This window comes from Limulus polyphemus, unplaced genomic scaffold (genome assembly GCF_000517525.1).
Source record: "Limulus polyphemus unplaced genomic scaffold, Limulus_polyphemus-2.1.2 Scaffold1814, whole genome shotgun sequence".
Lineage (NCBI taxonomy): Eukaryota > Metazoa > Arthropoda > Merostomata > Xiphosura > Limulidae > Limulus > Limulus polyphemus.
The window spans coordinates 143,350-162,773 of record NW_013667424.1 but is presented as its reverse complement, the minus strand read 5'-3'; the positions used below and the strand labels follow the sequence as shown (position 1 = coordinate 162,773).

Sequence of the window (19,424 nt, the reverse complement as noted above, 5' to 3'; positions counted from 1 at the left end):
CTTATTAAGCATGTAAATTTTGCAGAAAAGCTAACCATAGGTTTTACTTGTGAGCTGTGATGTCCAGAAATAGATAGATGTCATTTATTTCAGCGAATCGTGTAATGGCCGAGGTCTTACCCATCCTTGCATTCGGGCGTGACTTCTCCAAAGTTAGTTTTCATTGTATTTGGGGTATTTAAAGCCAGGGTGTATTCGATTTGTCTGTAACATTAACTCTTGCTAGATTTTGCATACTTTATTTGATTTGTTTAACTTGTAGAGCTTTACTTAATCTTGTTTTAGCTTACGTGGGTGAGGGTGGAGGATCACGTCGTATTTGTGAGAGAGAACCATTAGTTTTATGTTCACATCCTTTCTTTTGCGGTCCAACACTCCCACTAAAAAGAATTTCATTTGTTGCGTATTTTGTTTGTCTCCTAGTGTTTTTGTTAATAAATATTGTTGTTTTTGTGTATTGATACGAACTCGGCAGTGGAACTTGGGAAGCAACAAACCCAAACTTTGCAACACAGTACTCATCGGTTCTCCTGTAAAGAGATTTGTCCCGCAGGAAATTCTTGTACCATAAAACACCACAAAATAGTGTAAAATAAAAATACTGAAATATAGTTATCATTTCCTTCTTTTATTTTCAGTCATTAATACTACCACAATCCAGTGGTGAACGAAGGTTACTTGTCTATGGGGATAATGTCATTCAACACAAAATGAACGTTGTTGTGGTGAGAAATGTTTTATTCTTTCATGACTGTTTGTAGATTTTACCTCTGAAAAAAGAAACTTTTATTTAATATTGCACAAATAGAATGAGCCCACGTTAGCAATAGTTGTCTCCTGATGAGTCAGTGGTAAATTTACGGACTTACAACGCTAAAATCCGACGTTCGATTCCTGCACTGGACAAAGTGTAGATAGCCCATTGTGTAGCTTTGCACTTAGGAAAAAAAGATCAAACGACGGGTAAATTTTCAGTGTTTTGTATTTGGAAGGAAAATTTCATTCATGGATGTGTTTTATTAAAGTACAAGCTGAGGTACCCGTCCTTTGCCCGGGTTATGAACTTTGAAAAAAACGTGGGGATGGATGCATTGATAAATAACACCAAATCCTAACTTTCAAACAATTTATTTATAACATAACATATTATTACGGTATTCATTATTACCTCATCAAAAGTTTAGTATAAGGTTTCAGAACTCAATATGTGTATACTTAGAACATGATATATAGTGTGTAGGAAGAGGTAGCGAAAAACGTAGTGGCGGTAGGGGTGCTTTCTGTTACCCGCTTTCAACATCCACATCTTTATGTCCTTACACACTGTTTCACGTTATTAATTAATTGACAGTCATTGCCCACAGAAGCGTCTTATGGGATGAAGTTTTAAGGTCACGGGTCAAAGTCGGAAATGGGTATAACTCAATAAACGGCTCTTCATATCAGCGTTATGGTGGCTATTGTCGTATCAACTTCATCTGAGTGTATGTATTATTGCAATAGTGGTGGCTATATTGTTTTTCATTGCATTCCTCTCTAGCACACTCTGAGATATACAAGACGTTTTTTGTGCCCTCTCCCACGCTGTGTATATGTTGTGTTATAGAAAGTTTAATGTGTGTGTGTGTTTTCTTGTAGCAAAGCCACATCGAGCTATCTGTTGTGTTCACCGAGAGGAACCGAACCCCTGATTTTAGCGTTGTAAATCCGAAGACTACTATTTGCCTACCGGGGAACGGAAAATTTAATAAAATATTTTTGTTTAGTGTAAAAACGTGGCGCTATATATATGAATGTAGCTAACGTTAACTTACGTCAAAGATAATAAATGCTCAATAACATTAATAATGGGGGTGGAGGGGTTGGGAATCCCCCATACAGACACACAGATGTTTGTGCTTTATATATCTAAGATAAATTAAGCTCAACTCAAAAGCCCCCCAAAATAAATCAAGTTTCGATAAATAATTTACGAGCGAAAAATCACTAAACAGTGAATGAAAATCGCCATGTTTGTGTAGTGTTATTTTTATTTGAAAATGTTGTTTTTTCTGCCTGGCCATTGCATAACGTTTCATTACACAGTTTGTGTCGTCATTGGTGATATATGTTATGCATTATTCCTTCATAAGGAAGTTAACATTGGTTACGTTTACCCAGTCCTGTGTTTTTCTCTGTAAACATAGAAAAAAAAAACTTTATTTGATAAATTTAATTTTTTTGGGGTGGGTCTGTTTGTAATGCATAAATAAATTAGTTCATAGTCAAATTAAATGTTCTCTAGTGCGTAGTCCTAATAAGGTTGACTCAATTGTTGTGTTTCAGGCCAACGGATTAGATAAAGGGTTTCGTCTACAAGAACCGTTTTTTACGAACTTCACAATGGTGCTTTTATTCAAATGGTTTCTCCCAGTGCATAGAAATTCCGAGTAAGTTATTATAATATTTTTATCGAATTAAGAGCAATATAATATATTATATATATATATACACACACACATTGTAAAATAAATACAAAATTTTTATCCTTGCTGAACAAACATGCACCTTACAGGAAAGTTTTATAACTACTTCATAAAAAATTTAAAAAATATTGATTAGGTAAATTAGTTAAAGCTTAAGTGTTAAAACGAATTTAAAATAGAAAACAAATGTAAAAAGGTTCTCCGGTGGGTCAGAAGTAAGTTTACGGACTTTCAGCGCTAAAATCCGGTGTTCAATTATCCGCAGTGGACAAAACTAAGATAGCTCATTGTGAGGCTTTGAGCTAAAACAAACAAACTTGTAAAAAGAAATTCACGCAGTGCCACCTATCGGCCTACCTAGACACAGTCGTTATTTAGCGCAGCATCACTCACTTTGATATGTCCGTAAAGTCTCAGTGATGCAATCACATACCACATACAAGTGAAATTCCCAGAATTCTTCACAATAAATGTATTGACTCTGCTGTAACCCCAAACAAAGTGAAAGATCAAATTAGTTATAATTTATTTGAAATCAGTAGCTTAAAATTAACTGTTTGTTGATATACAAAGGCTGGGTTTAAAAATCTATATAAATAACACACTAGCGTTTTTCTCTCCGGAACTTTTCTCGCAAATTTCTCGATCAAAAGCTACAAATGCCATATCGTTAGAAAGGCCTTTGTCCGTGGAGTCCGGATTGCATATTGGCTTTTCAATTCTGAATAATCTCACTTGCTTTTCGCTTAGTCAATTTTTTTCAATGCAGCTAGTATGGTACAAGATGGCACAATGTCGTTGTTATCACATGATGACAATTTCAAGAGCTTTCTCGACTTATGTAGGTCTAAAATACGCACGAGCAGTTCGTTCAAATTCATATGCATATCACTTTGTGAATGTGCATTCACAAGTTTCTGCATATTCAGCTAAGTTTGCCTTTACTTTGCAATAATTTAGTTTCAGTTCATTTCATAGACTGCTATAAACATCTTTTAGCTTCTTGTTTTATGTACTATGTGTTTTATTATTCGTTTTTGTGAGTTTCTTTCTTTCAGTTCTTAAAACCCCATCATACACTGAACGCTCATAACTGTTTCATACTCTGTACGCTATTATAAATACCATTACTTACTTTATCAGTGGTGTAGGAATAAGTTGCAAAGTGGGGGTGCTTGGCTAGACATTCAGATTTTACAATGAGAGATTGATGTAGAAGGAGCTGCTAAAAGCATCTTCCTTCTGCCAAAGGCAGCTAAATCTAGGGGTATGGGGAAATGCCCCCAGAAAATTCATATAATAATATAATTTACGGTTGCTATACAAGTCAAATATGTTACGACGCCTCTGTTTATTGTTTACTTTACGTGTAATTTTATTAAATAAAATTATGTCTACGTGAGTTTGTTTGCTGTCTGACTGCGTAAAAATTTTCAAATTGACAAGAATTTATCAATCTAACAGATATTGCCTGCAAGAAAGCGTAGCTCAAATGGCGTGCGTGAAAATGATATAATAAGGAAAATTCAAGCGAAGGGCATGAAAATGATGACAAATGTTTTGCGGCTATTAAAATCAACAAACGCTCGATTCTTAAATCGCTGTTAAGCTAAAAGCAATACAATGGGCCATCTGTGCTGCGACACCGCGGATATCGAAACCCGGTTTGTAGAGTTATAATCCCCCAGACTTGCCACCGGGGAGATTTCCATGAGATGTCTGTGATAGGGTTAACACTTGGCAACATGACCTTTCCTAGAAAATGTCCACGAAATTATTCATGTTAGGTTTAAACTAGATAAATTTGGGTTAACTACTAATTACACAGGCCTGCGAATTTTAACTTCATAAAAGTTACTTTAGTTTTAATAATGAATTTCCCATAATTCAACTACGCAGGTTTCGAAAACAATATTCATTTTTTTTTCTATTACGTAAGGATTTTTTACAAATCGGGAAGAAAAAAGAACTCTAACGTAGATCAAATTATTATTTCATTTACCACAATGAACATTTTTTATTGATATGTTTGGGTTCTAGAACGATCGATAAGACTCTCACGTCGCGATTAGTTTAGAGAAATCTATAGCCAGTGGTTGTCAACATTTTAAGCATAAGAAAATGTGACCCGATTTCAATGAAAATGATTCACTTATGTAAAGGAATATATGACGTTTTGTGAAAAATCTGTACGTGATGGAGAAAAATGGATGTCATTTTCGGATTCAGCGTACAAGAATTACTGTAAAACATGTAAAAAGTTCAAGACAAAAAATCATCGCAGGCCTATGTAATAAGTGTTCATTCTACCCTAAGAACGATAGTGTCCGTCATGCCATGTACGAATGTATTACAGCTGCTGCCATGGGAAGTAGGTTTGCTGACATCTTTAACTTGAAGTATATCCTCACACCGCTCATCCAGTTTCTTTAAGTAACCCCCTCTTATTTTCTATACTTACTGGGAGAATTTAAGGCCTGGTATAGGAGAATCTTCTAACCATCTTGCGATGGTTTATCAGACATCCTAAGAAAGATTAGGTGCGCTGTCAGAGAAAAGATCAGATTTTTGGCCGTAAGGGTAAAGGTTTTGATCAAATGAGTTATGTTCAGCAGTACATTAATTGCTTCATGCCATTGCCTTCTAAGTATTAGCAGGCCTGGTACTAAGCGCTGACTCGTAGCTGTGACGTCACAGGTAGGAGATCAGCTGCAGCTCATTCGCTGGAAGTTTGAATGTTCATTAGAATGATGTTGACACTTGGAGTAGAAAATAGTAAGAGTTGTGCAGTTTTATATAATAAAGGTAAGTACGACAGTGTTAGTATCTTAGGTTATGTAGACTGTAATATAGAGATATGTTATTCATTAAATCATATTAAAAGTTTACTGGTAGACAAACATAAAATGTCTACTTTAAAGCTATATTTTATGGAATAGGCCTATCGTCAAAACAACATCACTTTAGGCCTAGGCCTACGTGTAATATCAGACTATGACTGTCACGGGACCCTATACTGTTTTATAACACTACACCTAAGCCTTTCCCTATTAAACCCTAGGCTTATACACTATATAACAATAGTATGGTGGTAGTGTGGTTCAAAAACTATAAGGGAACCAAAATAGGCTTGTAAGAGACCATATTGATACTGGCTAGTAGGTCACACTGTAGTAGTTGTCGTGAAGCTTAGGAAGTAATGAGTATTCCAGTAGCTACTAGCTGGGCCTTTTTTAGGTTTAGTGGGGCCGGTATGTATACTGTACAACAATGGTTTTGACTGGCAATGAATAGCTAATGTGTCATGAGACTATAGTTGTCGGTTCACAGTACAACTGACGCCTGGGGTAGCTGCAATACACGTAAATAAAATTTCATAACTTTTGTCTCTTAATTTTTCTATTTTAAATAAATTATAAATTACAAGAAGTAACCAATGCAACCTTTAAAATTTTTGATTTTAGAAAATGACGCGGAAGTGCTATGTACCGGAATGTACATCAGACGACAGGGGACAGGAATATACAACTTTCTTTCGTTTTCCGGAAAACACTGAGAATCGAGCAAAATGGTTACATTGCTTACTAAGAAACAATTTCACACTCACTTGCTGTGGTCTACATTGCATTAAACATTTCGTCTCGGAATACTTTGTGACTGAAGACGTGCACATAGATCTGTAATTTGTGATCCACGCAAAGCTTCAAAGCTTCCTTTAGTCTCTCTAAACCTACCCACATATCAGTCACCAAAGAAAAGACAAGTAAATTTAGACAATCTGGACGAGCAAGTCATCATTTTTCGCTGTCTTTGTGGAGAGATTGACAATCTTGTTGGAGTCGAGTCTGGTTGATTGATGTTAAAGTCTGACATTTCTATATGTTGCTGCATTATTGGCACTACAGAATGTTCAAAGGTAATAGTTTATGCAAAAATTATCTCATATTTGAATGTTGAAGTGTTTTGTGAAAGGACGTATATAGTGCTAGTCTGCTATGAATACTTTCTTCTGGTAATAGGTTAGACCCTTGGTCAAAGCTTGGCAATATTCTTAGCCATTATAAAAATATTGATGGAAATGCACTAGTAAATGAGATGTCTCAGACAGTTGGTTTGTTGCAAGAATTGATTGATACTGCTGATTTGAGATGATATGGATGAAAAGCATGTGTTTATATTGCATTTCTGGCTGGAACAGTTGAAGCTTAGAGTTCTGTTTCGTAATATTCAGAGTGTAGAAATGCTACTGTTGTTTTGTCAACTATTTTTGGTGTCATCAAAAGCATTCTGTTTCCTTCGTAAAAGTGCACTAACTAACGAATCATACCTTAGGCGGCTAACTTTGTGCTTGTCGTTATCATTCAGATTCGAACCCAACGCAAATTCACATCTGGCTTGCTTGAAAAACTAAACTAAACATTTAGAGCTCCATCAAAAAATAGTTTCTCTGTTGCTTGATGAGATTCGTGCACAACTAAATGCTAGCTTCAACAGTGTCAATATCTAAGGAATTGCGAGCAACAGTCCATTGTAACAAGCTACAACAGTGCAGGCATTTATGACTTCTATAGTTTTTTTCAAAGAACAAAGATGTGGTTGCTCTCATTCCTGTTGTAAATTCAAATGCAGCAAATATGAAAGATATTGCTGTAAAAGTGTTATATCTTCAGCACAGTGTAGGACACAGAATATTGTGCATAATATCTGATAACAACAGAATATATCGAAACATGTTTGCCACGTTTAGTGGCAGAGATCTGAAACCTTCAGTTATACACCCTCTTGTTTCAAGCCTGATCTTGTTGGGTTTTTTTTCTTTTTTTGCTAGCGTTCATTTGCTAAAATTTGTCCGAATGTGTATAATATTTCGGTTAAACAAATCATGGAGTCTGAGAAACAACTATAATCTGCCAGATGTGGTGATTTTAGCTTACTCCATTATGATATCATGACAAAGAGTGTGGTTAAATTATCTGTTTTGGATTATTGTATGCACGTTGAAGTAGACGAGAGAGACATTATCTTCATTGCTGGTTAAAAAGTTGTTGCTACAGTCTTGTACAATTATGCAAGTTTGAATTCTGCTCAAATAAATCTATGCTTTGTGAAAACGTTGAGGAATTAGATAAACTATATTTGTCTGTATCAAGAATGTAGATAGAGGCCTACACAGTTTCTCACTAACATTGTTGTTCATGTTTACTCTGTATTCATATACTTAATTTCGGAAAAACATGAACAAAATTTTCTAGCTGCTGAATATTAGAGAAACATTGCCATTGCAACTATCATTGAATTTATTAGCTAACCAGATGTCGTGGGATGGCTGTTGCTATGTTAGTATAAAAACAAATTATTAATTGCTTCTATCATTATGTTAAACGATTAGACTAAACTTGTTAAAGATAGAGAGAATGTCTGAAAGCCACTGGAAACACAGCGAAGCTGTCAACTTTATCAGAGAAGTAAAGTCATGTTTGGGTTAATTTATGTAGATGTGATCAAAATTTGTTTATTTCAGTTTACCTCTGTATTTTATTACTATTACAATTTTTAATGCGTAGTTGCAGCAAATGTTGTATGTGAACGTTACAACAATTGCTTTAATTCCAGTATTAACTTAGGTGTAGGCTAATCTTCACAGTATTAATTTTTCATACTTGTGTATAATTCCATTTATTGTGTATACCATGTAGAACTGAATTACTTAATTTATGTAATAACTGATTAAAATTATTGTAAATTGATATATTAATGTATTTAATATTAAAATCATAGGCAATACACACAGATTTGCATAACTAGTCATCGTTACATTACATTACATTTCGACTGCGAGCCCGCCTGTGACGTCACAGCGCTTAGTATCAGGCCTGATGATATTTAGAAGGCCATAGTCAGGCAATATAAAACTAAACTTTGTAAAAGTTAAAGCCAAGTAGACCCCCCCCCCCCCAGTGGCACAGCGGTATGTCTGCGGACTTGCAACGCTAATATTCGGGTTTCGATACCCGTGGTGGGCAGAGCACAGATAGTCTATTGTGTAGCTTTGTGCTTAATTACAAACAAACAAACAAAGTAGATCTTGTTTCGCAGAAATTCGGGTTCTTGCTGTGCTGTGACGCGACCTTGTAGACTACATAACAGTGAGCGCAGGTGTTGGAAATCGGACACTATCGCCATCTCACTGAATATAGAAAAGAATAGACAGTGGATATGAATAGTAGTCACATCAAACACCGTTATTGCGTTGTCTGTGCAAAGTAAACAATCAGCATTCTCTGGTGACAACTACTTTAGCATTTAAACCACTTTTCCATCGCTACTTTAGTTCAAATATTATAGCCCATTGATGATTATTTATCGAGTTGTTAATGTTTGAATAGGCAAACTAAACTTCATAATAACTGTATTACCAACAAAATTATAGTACTGTGACCCGTCTAGTAATGGAAATCTAAGACAAAATTTACTGATGGTTTAAACGACTGAAAAACAAGTATGTATGTAATAACTTCCACGGGAAGAGCCGCTAAAAAATATTCAATAAAAATTACAATTAGTGATAATTTTTTCGTCATCAGTTCAATAATTTTCAAGATATGGCTAAATCAATTTTTTGCCAAACGCCACGAAAGTCCTCACAGGTAGGGGTCGTGTTGGAAAGGTCCGTAACGTTACTAAGTCTATTCTGATTTATAACCCATCGAGTTTTGTATTCAATTAGAGCAAAGGTTTCTGTAAAAAAAAGTAACTGCTACTAAAAATTAACAATGAACATGCAGTAGGGAGTACTTACTGGATATAATTTTAAGCCAAAGTATTCGGAGGAAGAAATAAACGGCATCCATTTAAACGAGGAGCAAATTGAGAGTGAAGCTATAGAGTTGAGCGAGTGGACAAAGTGTGCAGATGAATAAAACGTGTGGTGCACAGGATCTGATTTAATAATATCAAACTTGGTAAATCAGAGCTGCGTTACAGAACAGCCAGATTTCGATTTGGGTTGCTTAGTGAATTATTAAATAGCGAAGTAAACTTGTCACACGTAAAGCTTCGAGTATCGTGCTCATCATATTTGGTCTATGTAGTTATTATTAAGACATTTAATGTTATATATTAAAGCAATCAAACACTACAAAATAAAATACATATGAATTAATTAAATTCAATTTTGTAAGTTGCTATAAATTACAGAAACACATATAAATTTACGTGTTGTTGAAGGACTTTCTATGTCCTTTTAACTCACCATTTAGTAACCTAAATTAATGTGGGTATATATATATAATACTATGGCATTGTGCCAAATTTATTATTCGGTATTATACATTGGATCGACTGTATGATGATGATTACATAGTTCTTTTCATTAAAGGTAAAATTGAACATATATAAGCTGTGATGTAGGGACCAAATACGTTTTATGTTTAGCTCAAAAATAAAAAAAAATAGCTCTATATAACTTATTGAAAGAAAAACTTCTACTCAGAAGTTTATGTATTAATGTTCTAGCTTTTTCTGTAGAAACTTCAAACTTACAACAGATTCTAGCAAATCGAATGTGTTTATGTCTGGAAATGATTATATCAAGAAAATTTGACCGGTTTAGTGCTACAATGTCATCGATGTATCTGAATGTTCCGTTAATTTTTAAAAGCTTTATAGTAATCCTTCTTGAGAATTTATGTGATTTATTGATATTCAAGTTGAAAAAGAAGTAAATCTGCTGGTCCTGGACAGAAGTTATTATCACCCAACTGTTTGTTTAAAGATGTGTGACGTATGTGTTCAGTTAAAAGTTACGGTTTGTATGAATTCGTTCAATGTAAAACAGTGATAATTTTTATGATGAGTGTTGTCAAAGAAGCGTCTATAAGTATCACCTATGCAAATCATTAATTTACCTGCTTTGTTAAAAGATTTATTAATTAATTGCAGACTTGTTGTTTTTTTTTTTTTTACTAATTTCGTGTAAGGGTAGGCTTGTATAAAGGTTGCTGAAATCTGATGTTTCGATAGATTTAACTGTGAAAGATTCTAATTTTTGTTTGAAATTTGTGTAATTTTCTATAATTATGTACATATTCATGCCTATCTTTTCTCTTATAATTTAGAACATTTCTTGAAGTGTTCTTTCATGTAATTAAGAACTCTACTTATTAAAATTAATAAATACCGAGTAGTGGCTATTTTGGCTCCAGCTATGAATCTGTATTAATAAGATGATTTGTGAAGCTTAGGAATCCAGAATAACTTGTGAATTACATTATTGTTAATATTTGTATCAACTCCAAATTCTGTTAAAATTTTACTATGTTGTTTTGTAATGCCGTTCGCATTGGTCTTAACATAAATATAAACAGAGTAAAAATTAATTTTATTTTACACAATCAAAGTCTAGCTTGATTCATGTGACTTCATTGCCAGATAGGTAAGCTTTAACCACATTGAAACTATTGGACAATTCAAGTTATCATAAGGCCTAACAAGAAATATTAATGTAAAGAAAAACAACAACAAAAACACACATAAAATACAACTATAAACCGTTTTAAAATAACGATAAATAGTAACTATCAACACAAAATGAGATCGATTTTATGTAAATATTATATAAAGTAGTGAACATTTAAAAGATATTGGAAAAGTAAATAAAAAGCTTTACAAATATAATGAAGGAAACTAATAACGATAATAGTAAAAGGATGATTTTGTGATGTGATATTTGCCCATAACTTCACATGATGTAAATATTCTTCAAAACTATTTCTATATCGGAATCAGATGAGCGTAATTTAATTTTTGAAAGTGATACAAAAATAATACAGAGGGATGCATACATTATATTAAAAAGATTTTGAAAATGATTAAAGAGGTCAAATTTCGCGGGCGAATGCAACACGTTTCCGCCACGCAATCCCAACATGGCCAATATTGACACCAGAAAAATCATGAAAAACACAGAAAATCTAAAGTTGTCTATATCACTGCTTAGAACCTACAAGAAGTTACCTTTGCACCAATTCCCATGTAAACTGGTTGACATATACATGAATAATTCACGAAAACCTCAAATTGTGCTTTACTATTTGAAAAATTGAATTCCAGAATTAACTATACCTCTGTTTGGGACCTGCAAAAAAATTTTTTGTACTAAATCCCCCGTATATGGTCGAAATATGGCTGAGTAAATGACCAAACCCTTTAAAATTATAGGTTTATTTGACATTTTGACCGAAAGTGAACATATCCCACATTTTTGTATGTATATGTATGAGACCTGTAAAAAGTATCTTTGTACCCAATCCCATGTAAATTGGCCGAAATACGGCGGAGTAATTGTCAAAAATCCCCAAAAAATTATGCTTTTAATGGCATCTTAATCCCCTGTAATTACCACAAATGGGCAAATCCATCATTTTTGTTTGTCACTGTGTGGGACCTGTAGAAAAGTATTTTTGGACCAAATTCGATGTAAATTTGCAAAATATGGCTTAATAATTGATCAAAACCCCTAAAATTATGCTAGTTTGTGAGCTCAAAATGGGCAAATCCAACCTTTTTTCTAGTCAATGTGTTGGATGCATGAAAATTTATATTTATGGTTATTTTCATATTGATTCTTGTAAATATGACAGCGCAGGAGCCCAACATATACATTTTCGGGTTGTTTGATTTTCGTCTCCATAAAATTCGTAAAAAGGGCCTGAATCAAAGAAGTGAAAAAAAGGTGTCTGGGCGTATTTCACCAAGGTATAACCCTATTAACTTTCAAGTTAATCCGCCGAGAAATGAAGGAATGGTAATCAATTGAAAAGTGTTTGGAAGACGAAGAAAGAAGAATGTTGTTGTTTCTTATTAAGTACAAAGCCCACCACGGGTATCGAAGCCCGGTTTCTAGCAGTATAAGTCCGCAGACATACCACTGTGCCACTGGTGGGCAAAGAAAGAAGAAGAAACAATAGAGAAAAAGCATGTCTTTCTGCGGAGACATAAAAATCACCAAGTCTGTGAGAACACAGTCGATAGCAAGTCGCAGTGGAATGGCATGTAACAAAACTTCATCTTAACATTGTCATTCTGTAAGTAGTATGATGCTACCGGATACTTAATGTATTTGGGTGATTTATGTAACAGCTATTACCGACGCCAGATATTCATACACTCACGTAATAACTAGGTTATTTGTGGTGAATAAAGGACTATATATCACAACCAAACAAACTCCTTACATTCCACCACTATATGAAGCTTACTTTATTTACTTGCTCCATTCTTTCAAGCATAACCAATAAGCTGTGAGTTTAGAGAAACTAGTCTGCTGCAGCGGAAGTGGTGAATCAAAGAATAGATTAGGCCTCTAAGTCATTTTATTTTGTCACTAAATTCATGTTATGATGGATAAAAGAAATTAACAAGTAAATAAACTCTAACAAGTCTCATCGCATTTTCGACCAGTAAATAGGTGCAAAAGTTTTCGTTTGTTTTTTAAGTGCTACACGGTATGTCACTAAACAGTGTCAGGGGTCAGGAGAGTGGCATCAAAGGCAATGTGAACTCTATTTACTATTAGATCAACGTTCTGGACCCTTTGTACCATGCATAAATACCAGTTTTATACGAAAGCGAGGCAAACAGGGTATGGCTTCACCAATATAAAGCTTTCAGTCATACCTTCCGTTAAACTCTCCCACAACACAAGGAGTAAGAGAATAAAAGGGGTATTCATGACTATGGATTTTAGTGCGAGTGGACTGTTGAAACGGGTGGTAGGAAACCGTCGTCCTCGTACACGTGATGGATTATGGAAAGCATGTAGGGAGGAGTGGTGTGATAGGACTATTATCAAAATGCAATATTATCAGATAGAGCATGACGAGACGTGGCGATATGAACTGTAACTACTGGTGAGGCTCCGAAATCATTTTAATATAACGTACTCAACCCTCTATAATCAGTAATTATATAATTACAGCATACACTGATATAGCAGAACATATGAAGAGTTTTTTCTACTAATCTACAGAATCTCCGTAATGGTAAGGAACGCGCATAACTACGTGGATGGATCCATCAATTTCTACATCTCAATTTATCGACACTCGCCCTACAGTTACTACCGATCAACATCCCTCTACCGAAGAACGGGTAATGAACTTGAAGATTTAGATCTCTATTTAGACTATAAATACGATTGGCCGTTCGTGTTTACAGATCAAGAATATCAACTTGTTATTCATCAGTGCAGTACCTACAGATATCTGATTCTAGTTAACAATGAACAGTTCCTTAATTTCACCTACCCTGTCTATGCAGATAGTCCAATGGATAGACTTGAGTTATTTGGAGATTTTATACTTGAAAGATTGTTAATTATCAAAGGATAATTACGTAATGTATTTCCTTTCGTTCTAAACGCCATAATGTGATCTAATACAAGACGTCTATATACGATATAACCTCATTAGCAAGGTTAACGGTAGTTCTTTTATACAAATAAAAACGTTTATTATAGTTTCGTCTTTTGTGAGCTGTCAGTGAATTATTTAGCATTATAATAGCGTAAAATTAATTATTTTTCAAATACTCGTTTCATTCTTTAGTCGTTTTTGTTATGTTTTCAGTTTATTTTGTAATACTTAATAAAATACTTCCTGTGAACCTATGTAATATAATGATATTAAAAATGCTTAATGTAAGTATTTTCCTCAACCTAAACGTTTGTTTAAAACATGGAATATGTGTGCGTTATTTGAATTTCTATGATAATAGCAAAATGGATTCGATCTTTTATATATTATTAATTTGTCAAATGTGTAATAAAACGTACATTAGTAAACAAACTATGTTAGTTATATTCTTTGTTTCATTACACGATGAAAGAATTAAGAAAATGAAAAACGTTTCAACAAACTGTACAATGTTTATAAGCATCTAAAATAATACACATACAGTACTGGAAATAATTATGAAAAGTCACAGATAATACACATACAATGAACATGATACGCAATAAACAATAGGTAATAGCAAATGTATGCTAATTTGTCATCAGTACAAAACATTATTTCACAAAACTAACAGCAAATAAATTCTACAGAGCATTAATAAAACAAAAAAACACCACCTAATTCCAGATTTTTTTTCTTTATTAATCGATGTATCGGCTTTTAACATTAATTGAAACTTACTGTATGCGAACGTAAAGGTACTTTCAAAGACATGTATAAACTAAACTATAGGCTGAATGTGAAACAAATTAACACAGTTGTAAAGGTACTTTCAAAGGCATATATAAACTAAACTACAGTCTGAATGTGGAACAAATTAACATAGTTGTAAAGGTACTTTCAAAGGCATATATAAACTGAACTACAGGCTGAATGTGAAACAAATTAACACAGTTGTAAAGGTACTTTCAAAGGCATATATAAACTAAACTACAGTCTGAATGTGAAACAAATTAACACAGTTGTAAAGGTACTTTCAAAGGCATATATAAACTGAACTACAGGCTGAATGTGAAACAAATTAACACAGTTGTAAAGGTACTTTCAAAGGCATATATAAACTAAACTACAGTCTGAATGTGAAACAAATTAACACAGTTGTAAAGGTACTTTCAAAGGCATATATAAACTAAACTACAGTCTGAATGTGAAACAAATTAACACAGTTGTGGTTCAATTGACTGTTTCCGGCATGTATTATTAGACTGTTGCAATAACAAGGCTCAACAGCGAGACAGTTAAAGAAAGATGCACGGTAGGTATAAGTATCTAACAGAAAAATTGTTTCAAAGCACCAGCCAGAGTTTAAGCTCATTTTTTTTTGTTTTTTCTCTCTAATTACAATGCATCAGTATTTTGCTTTTGTTTGAAACGGGTAGTATGCCTTGTTTTTACGCTATAATAAGATTATCAATATATAATTGTTAGACATAGATCCAAATGTTCTTTATTTCCTCACATAATTAAGCCAAGTTGTTTGTTTGTCGTTTCATCTTTTCAGTTTCAATTTAAGCCCATAAACCCACGACCAGTTTTACCATATCATCTCGCCACATTCCGCTGAATTCTTAGGATCGCTTGTCTTGCTGAATTATAAATCCTTGCTCAATAGGCTTTGTTATTGCAGGAATGACAAGATGAATAAGAATCTGTTTGTACCTGTCAGCAAACATGGTGCCATAAATTTTATGTAGATCTCCAAAACCATCGGTTGAGATACATCCCATACTTGTATTGCCCCCAGCATGCTTCACAGTAGATGTACAGTACATTGACCGTGATACCTTTCTTTTTTGACATCGAATAAACTCCTAGTTTGCCCCTGAAGAAGAAATGTCCACCTTTCGAAAGCGCTTGGACTATATGGCATCGTATTTTTGTGTTAAAATGATTTATTGAACCTACATGTTCTCCTAACATCATAAACAAACTATCTTGATTGTTGATAAACAATTTGAATTTGGATTCATCTATTATATAAAGAATACTATTCTCTCCAAGTTTGCTCGTCTCATTGCTTGAAGTCTGATGATCATTTCAGCCTTATGGTTTGGTTATCTCTCCAAAGTAGTAGTTTTTGAGCAGCCACACATCCTATAAGGCCATTTCGTGCTAATGTTTATCTTGCTAACTATTCTGGAGGTAGTATTCACACTTGCACTTACAGTTAAGGTCAGTGGCAAGATTTCTACTGGGTTCTCATGTGTGACGTAACGAGCATACACCTAGTTACTTGTTATCACTTTAAACAGTCTGTGTTCTCTACCTCGACCGCTTCTATAATCTTAGTACTAGTTTAACATACCCTCTTCAGAGTCTCCAAAACAATTCTTACTGAAACATAAAATTTCAATTCAATCTATCGCGTGAAATATACTTTATCAGCTTTTCTATACGTTTATCATTTGGATTTTCTATACAGGGAGACATAAGTACATTAGTAAACTATCGCTGAAAAGAATATGACTGCCCGTGCATTTATAGGCATCATGATGATGTGGCACTGTCTGATTCGTTAAGTGGTAGTTAATCACTGTGTAATACGTGGTTTTAAAATACATAATATTGGGTTATAAAATCCTGATCTTAATTCTGATATGTAACGGTTATTGTCGAACAGTTTGCTAATATAAGTAGCGTCTCAACAACTAACATGTTTGTCGTATACCAACCCGCCTGAAGAGCCTTGGCATTGGGCGAAAAACCTCGTCGGCAATGGATATAACAGGTGTAGTGTGGTTATCACTATTCTTTATCTTCATTCATAAGTTTTTACTAATAAGCTATCAACGCATAACTATATTATGTTGCGGTTCGTTTTCCAAACATTGGAGGGAAGCCATACCACGTTATTTAGATGTTATGTCCATTTTATTCACTAGTTCCATAATTATAAGTTACAGCAGAAATTTAAATATTTTCACCATACATATGCAGTAACTCAACGATATTCTACCAATCCCTTGATTAACACAGGAAATTTAGATTATCATATTCATCAAAATAAGAATTAAGCCATGGAAAATCCAGTCACTAGCATATTAACTAAAGGCAGGGAACCATAGAGATTACACTGTTAAGATATGAAACCATGAAAATTTTACCAGCAAATTGTTCGAATAAAACCATGAATATCCTACTATATTTTCAGTTAAGATAATACTCTTGATTGAGATAGGAAAACATGAAGTTCTACTAGCTTCTCAATTATAATAAGGGACCATAGAAGAATTCTCTACATCCTAAACAGCTTATAGAAAACGAATGGGGATTCTTCCATAATCCTGTATATCAGACAGAAAAGTCATAATGACTGTGACATCACTTCTGTAAAGGTAAGAAACCATCGCGTTCTGTGTATTTATATAAGTTCACTTTACATTCCTAAATTGTTTTAAGTTTAGAATAAAGTTTCCCAACTGCAACATTGAATATTATGTAAAATAAGTGGCTTTTACCTAACAGACTAAATTTACTAGGCCAGAGCTAAGATTCTTAACCGAATGATGTAAAACTTTCGTATGAAAAATTAAAATATGCCAAATTAATAAATATATATGTATATGAACAATCAAAAGAAGCAATATTGCATCATTGTTTTAGTGTTAAGTAACAAAAATTATGAAAAAATATTCTTATAATTAAACGTGTTAATCTTTTTTAAAAAGTTTGTTACATGCAACCCCTAATTTACTTAATCCACCACAAATAACATTTTCTTCCTTTTAGCTGTAATGCTTAGCTTATTTGACTTGCATGATATCGTTAATAAATATTTTTAACACAACAAAAAACATTATTTAAAATAAATAGTAATGTATTTTACAGATATTTACATTACCCTAACCCCGTATGTCAAATGAACAAACTGCTAATTATCCTCTTCCTCTATACATTATATAATGTAAGCACATTGTGAGTTTTCTATCTCTCTTATTTAGTAAAGTGTAATCTTAAAAATGCACCTAGATTTTATTTTTCAAGAACGTTGGTCAAATAATCTAAGTTTCTTTTTATTTAGTTAACTATTGCTTTGGGTCATTCCTCTATGGTATCACGTGCGCTTTTTAGTAGGTAAGGTTGCTGTCAAGTAGAATAACTGTGTAAAGGCCAGCGTTGATCTTTTCCAAAGGTGGGTCAGATAATACATTGAGATTACATCCTCCTCTATATATATTTTTTTTATTGGAATGGTCATATCCAAAATTAGGTAAGTCTTAGGGCTTGTAACGGTAAATATCAGGTTTCGATAACAGTGGTTGCCACGGTACAGACAGTTCATTATGTAATTTTGTCCTCTGGTGGGACAGCGATAAGTTTACGACATACAACACTAAAATCCTGAGTTCGATTCCCCGCAGTAAACATAGCAGATAGCTCTGAAACAAACAACCTCAAAGCTAAAATTCGAACAATTGTGGCCATCGAAAAAGCAATATCTTTTAATCTTGTGCATCACACTACAAACGAACACACATACAGCTGGTTCTAGCAACAATTTTTACAAGAACACTTCTTTAAATAATAAACATTGATATGATATTCATAACGTTTTAGGGGCCCGACTCTAAAAAAACAGCAACGATATAATGCAAATGGTTAATATAACGTAAAATCTGCGTAACATGTTTATAAAATAGGAAATTATTTATTGTAGCCATTCTATGGTGTTTTCTTGATAATTAAATATCTACATGTATGTTGTATTTTGAGTTATACTCTTTGTTTTTTCAGAGAAAGTTGAGATATTTGATGTAACAAGATATGAAACAAGCCAAAGGAGCAATAATTTAGAATTTTTAATTAGTTATTTCCACGTATTACAAATCATAAAAGGATACGAACACATTATCTCATCGAATGTATACTTTTAAAATTATTCACACGGTAAAGAACTTTAATCGCAAATAATATTACAAGATCATATTTTATACATTTCATAATATTCATCAGAGAGCACTAAAACACCTTGCACAAGGACTAAATATACGTATATCAAGTCTATGTGCACAACTACTTGAACAGTCGAACTCGTGGTTTTAACGTGGAGTTAATAATTACCTCTTACTTTCATGGTTGACAGAATCAAAACGGAAACAAATAAATGGAGTTAATTGTAAGTTCAATAAATGTTTGTTTTCTATAATGCTAATTTAAGTTGAAAATTCATTTTCTAAGTAATACTAATCAGACATATTATATTGGAGCTTGCGATGTATATGTCCAAAACTCGGAACTACCGCACCGACCATCACTAACATAACTGGGTAATATTTTTTATAACTAGGCAGTATTTTAATAGCTGTGCAATAAATAAAACAATTGAAATTTCCATCAAAATGATATGTTTCAGATTTAACCAATAAAAATTACAAAAAAGGAGTAAGTTTCAAATATAAAACAATCAAAAAACAAAATTAAAAAAAAATTATTTGTTTTTCAATAG

General features: G+C 33.5%; 1 protein-coding gene across 1 annotated transcript in view; it reads left to right on the top strand.

The window, feature by feature from the left end:
- Window positions 1–13,991, top strand: part of LOC111087166 — a 22,545-nt gene extending 8,554 nt beyond the window's left edge. The window contains exons 5-7 of the mRNA XM_022392844.1: window positions 639–725; window positions 2,326–2,429; window positions 13,495–13,991. Coding sequence (XP_022248552.1) covers window positions 639–725; window positions 2,326–2,429; window positions 13,495–13,855 — 552 coding nt within the window. The 3' untranslated portion in view covers window positions 13,856–13,991. The remainder of the gene's footprint in view (window positions 1–638; window positions 726–2,325; window positions 2,430–13,494) is intronic.
- The last annotated feature ends 5,433 nt before the right edge of the window (window positions 13,992–19,424 follow it).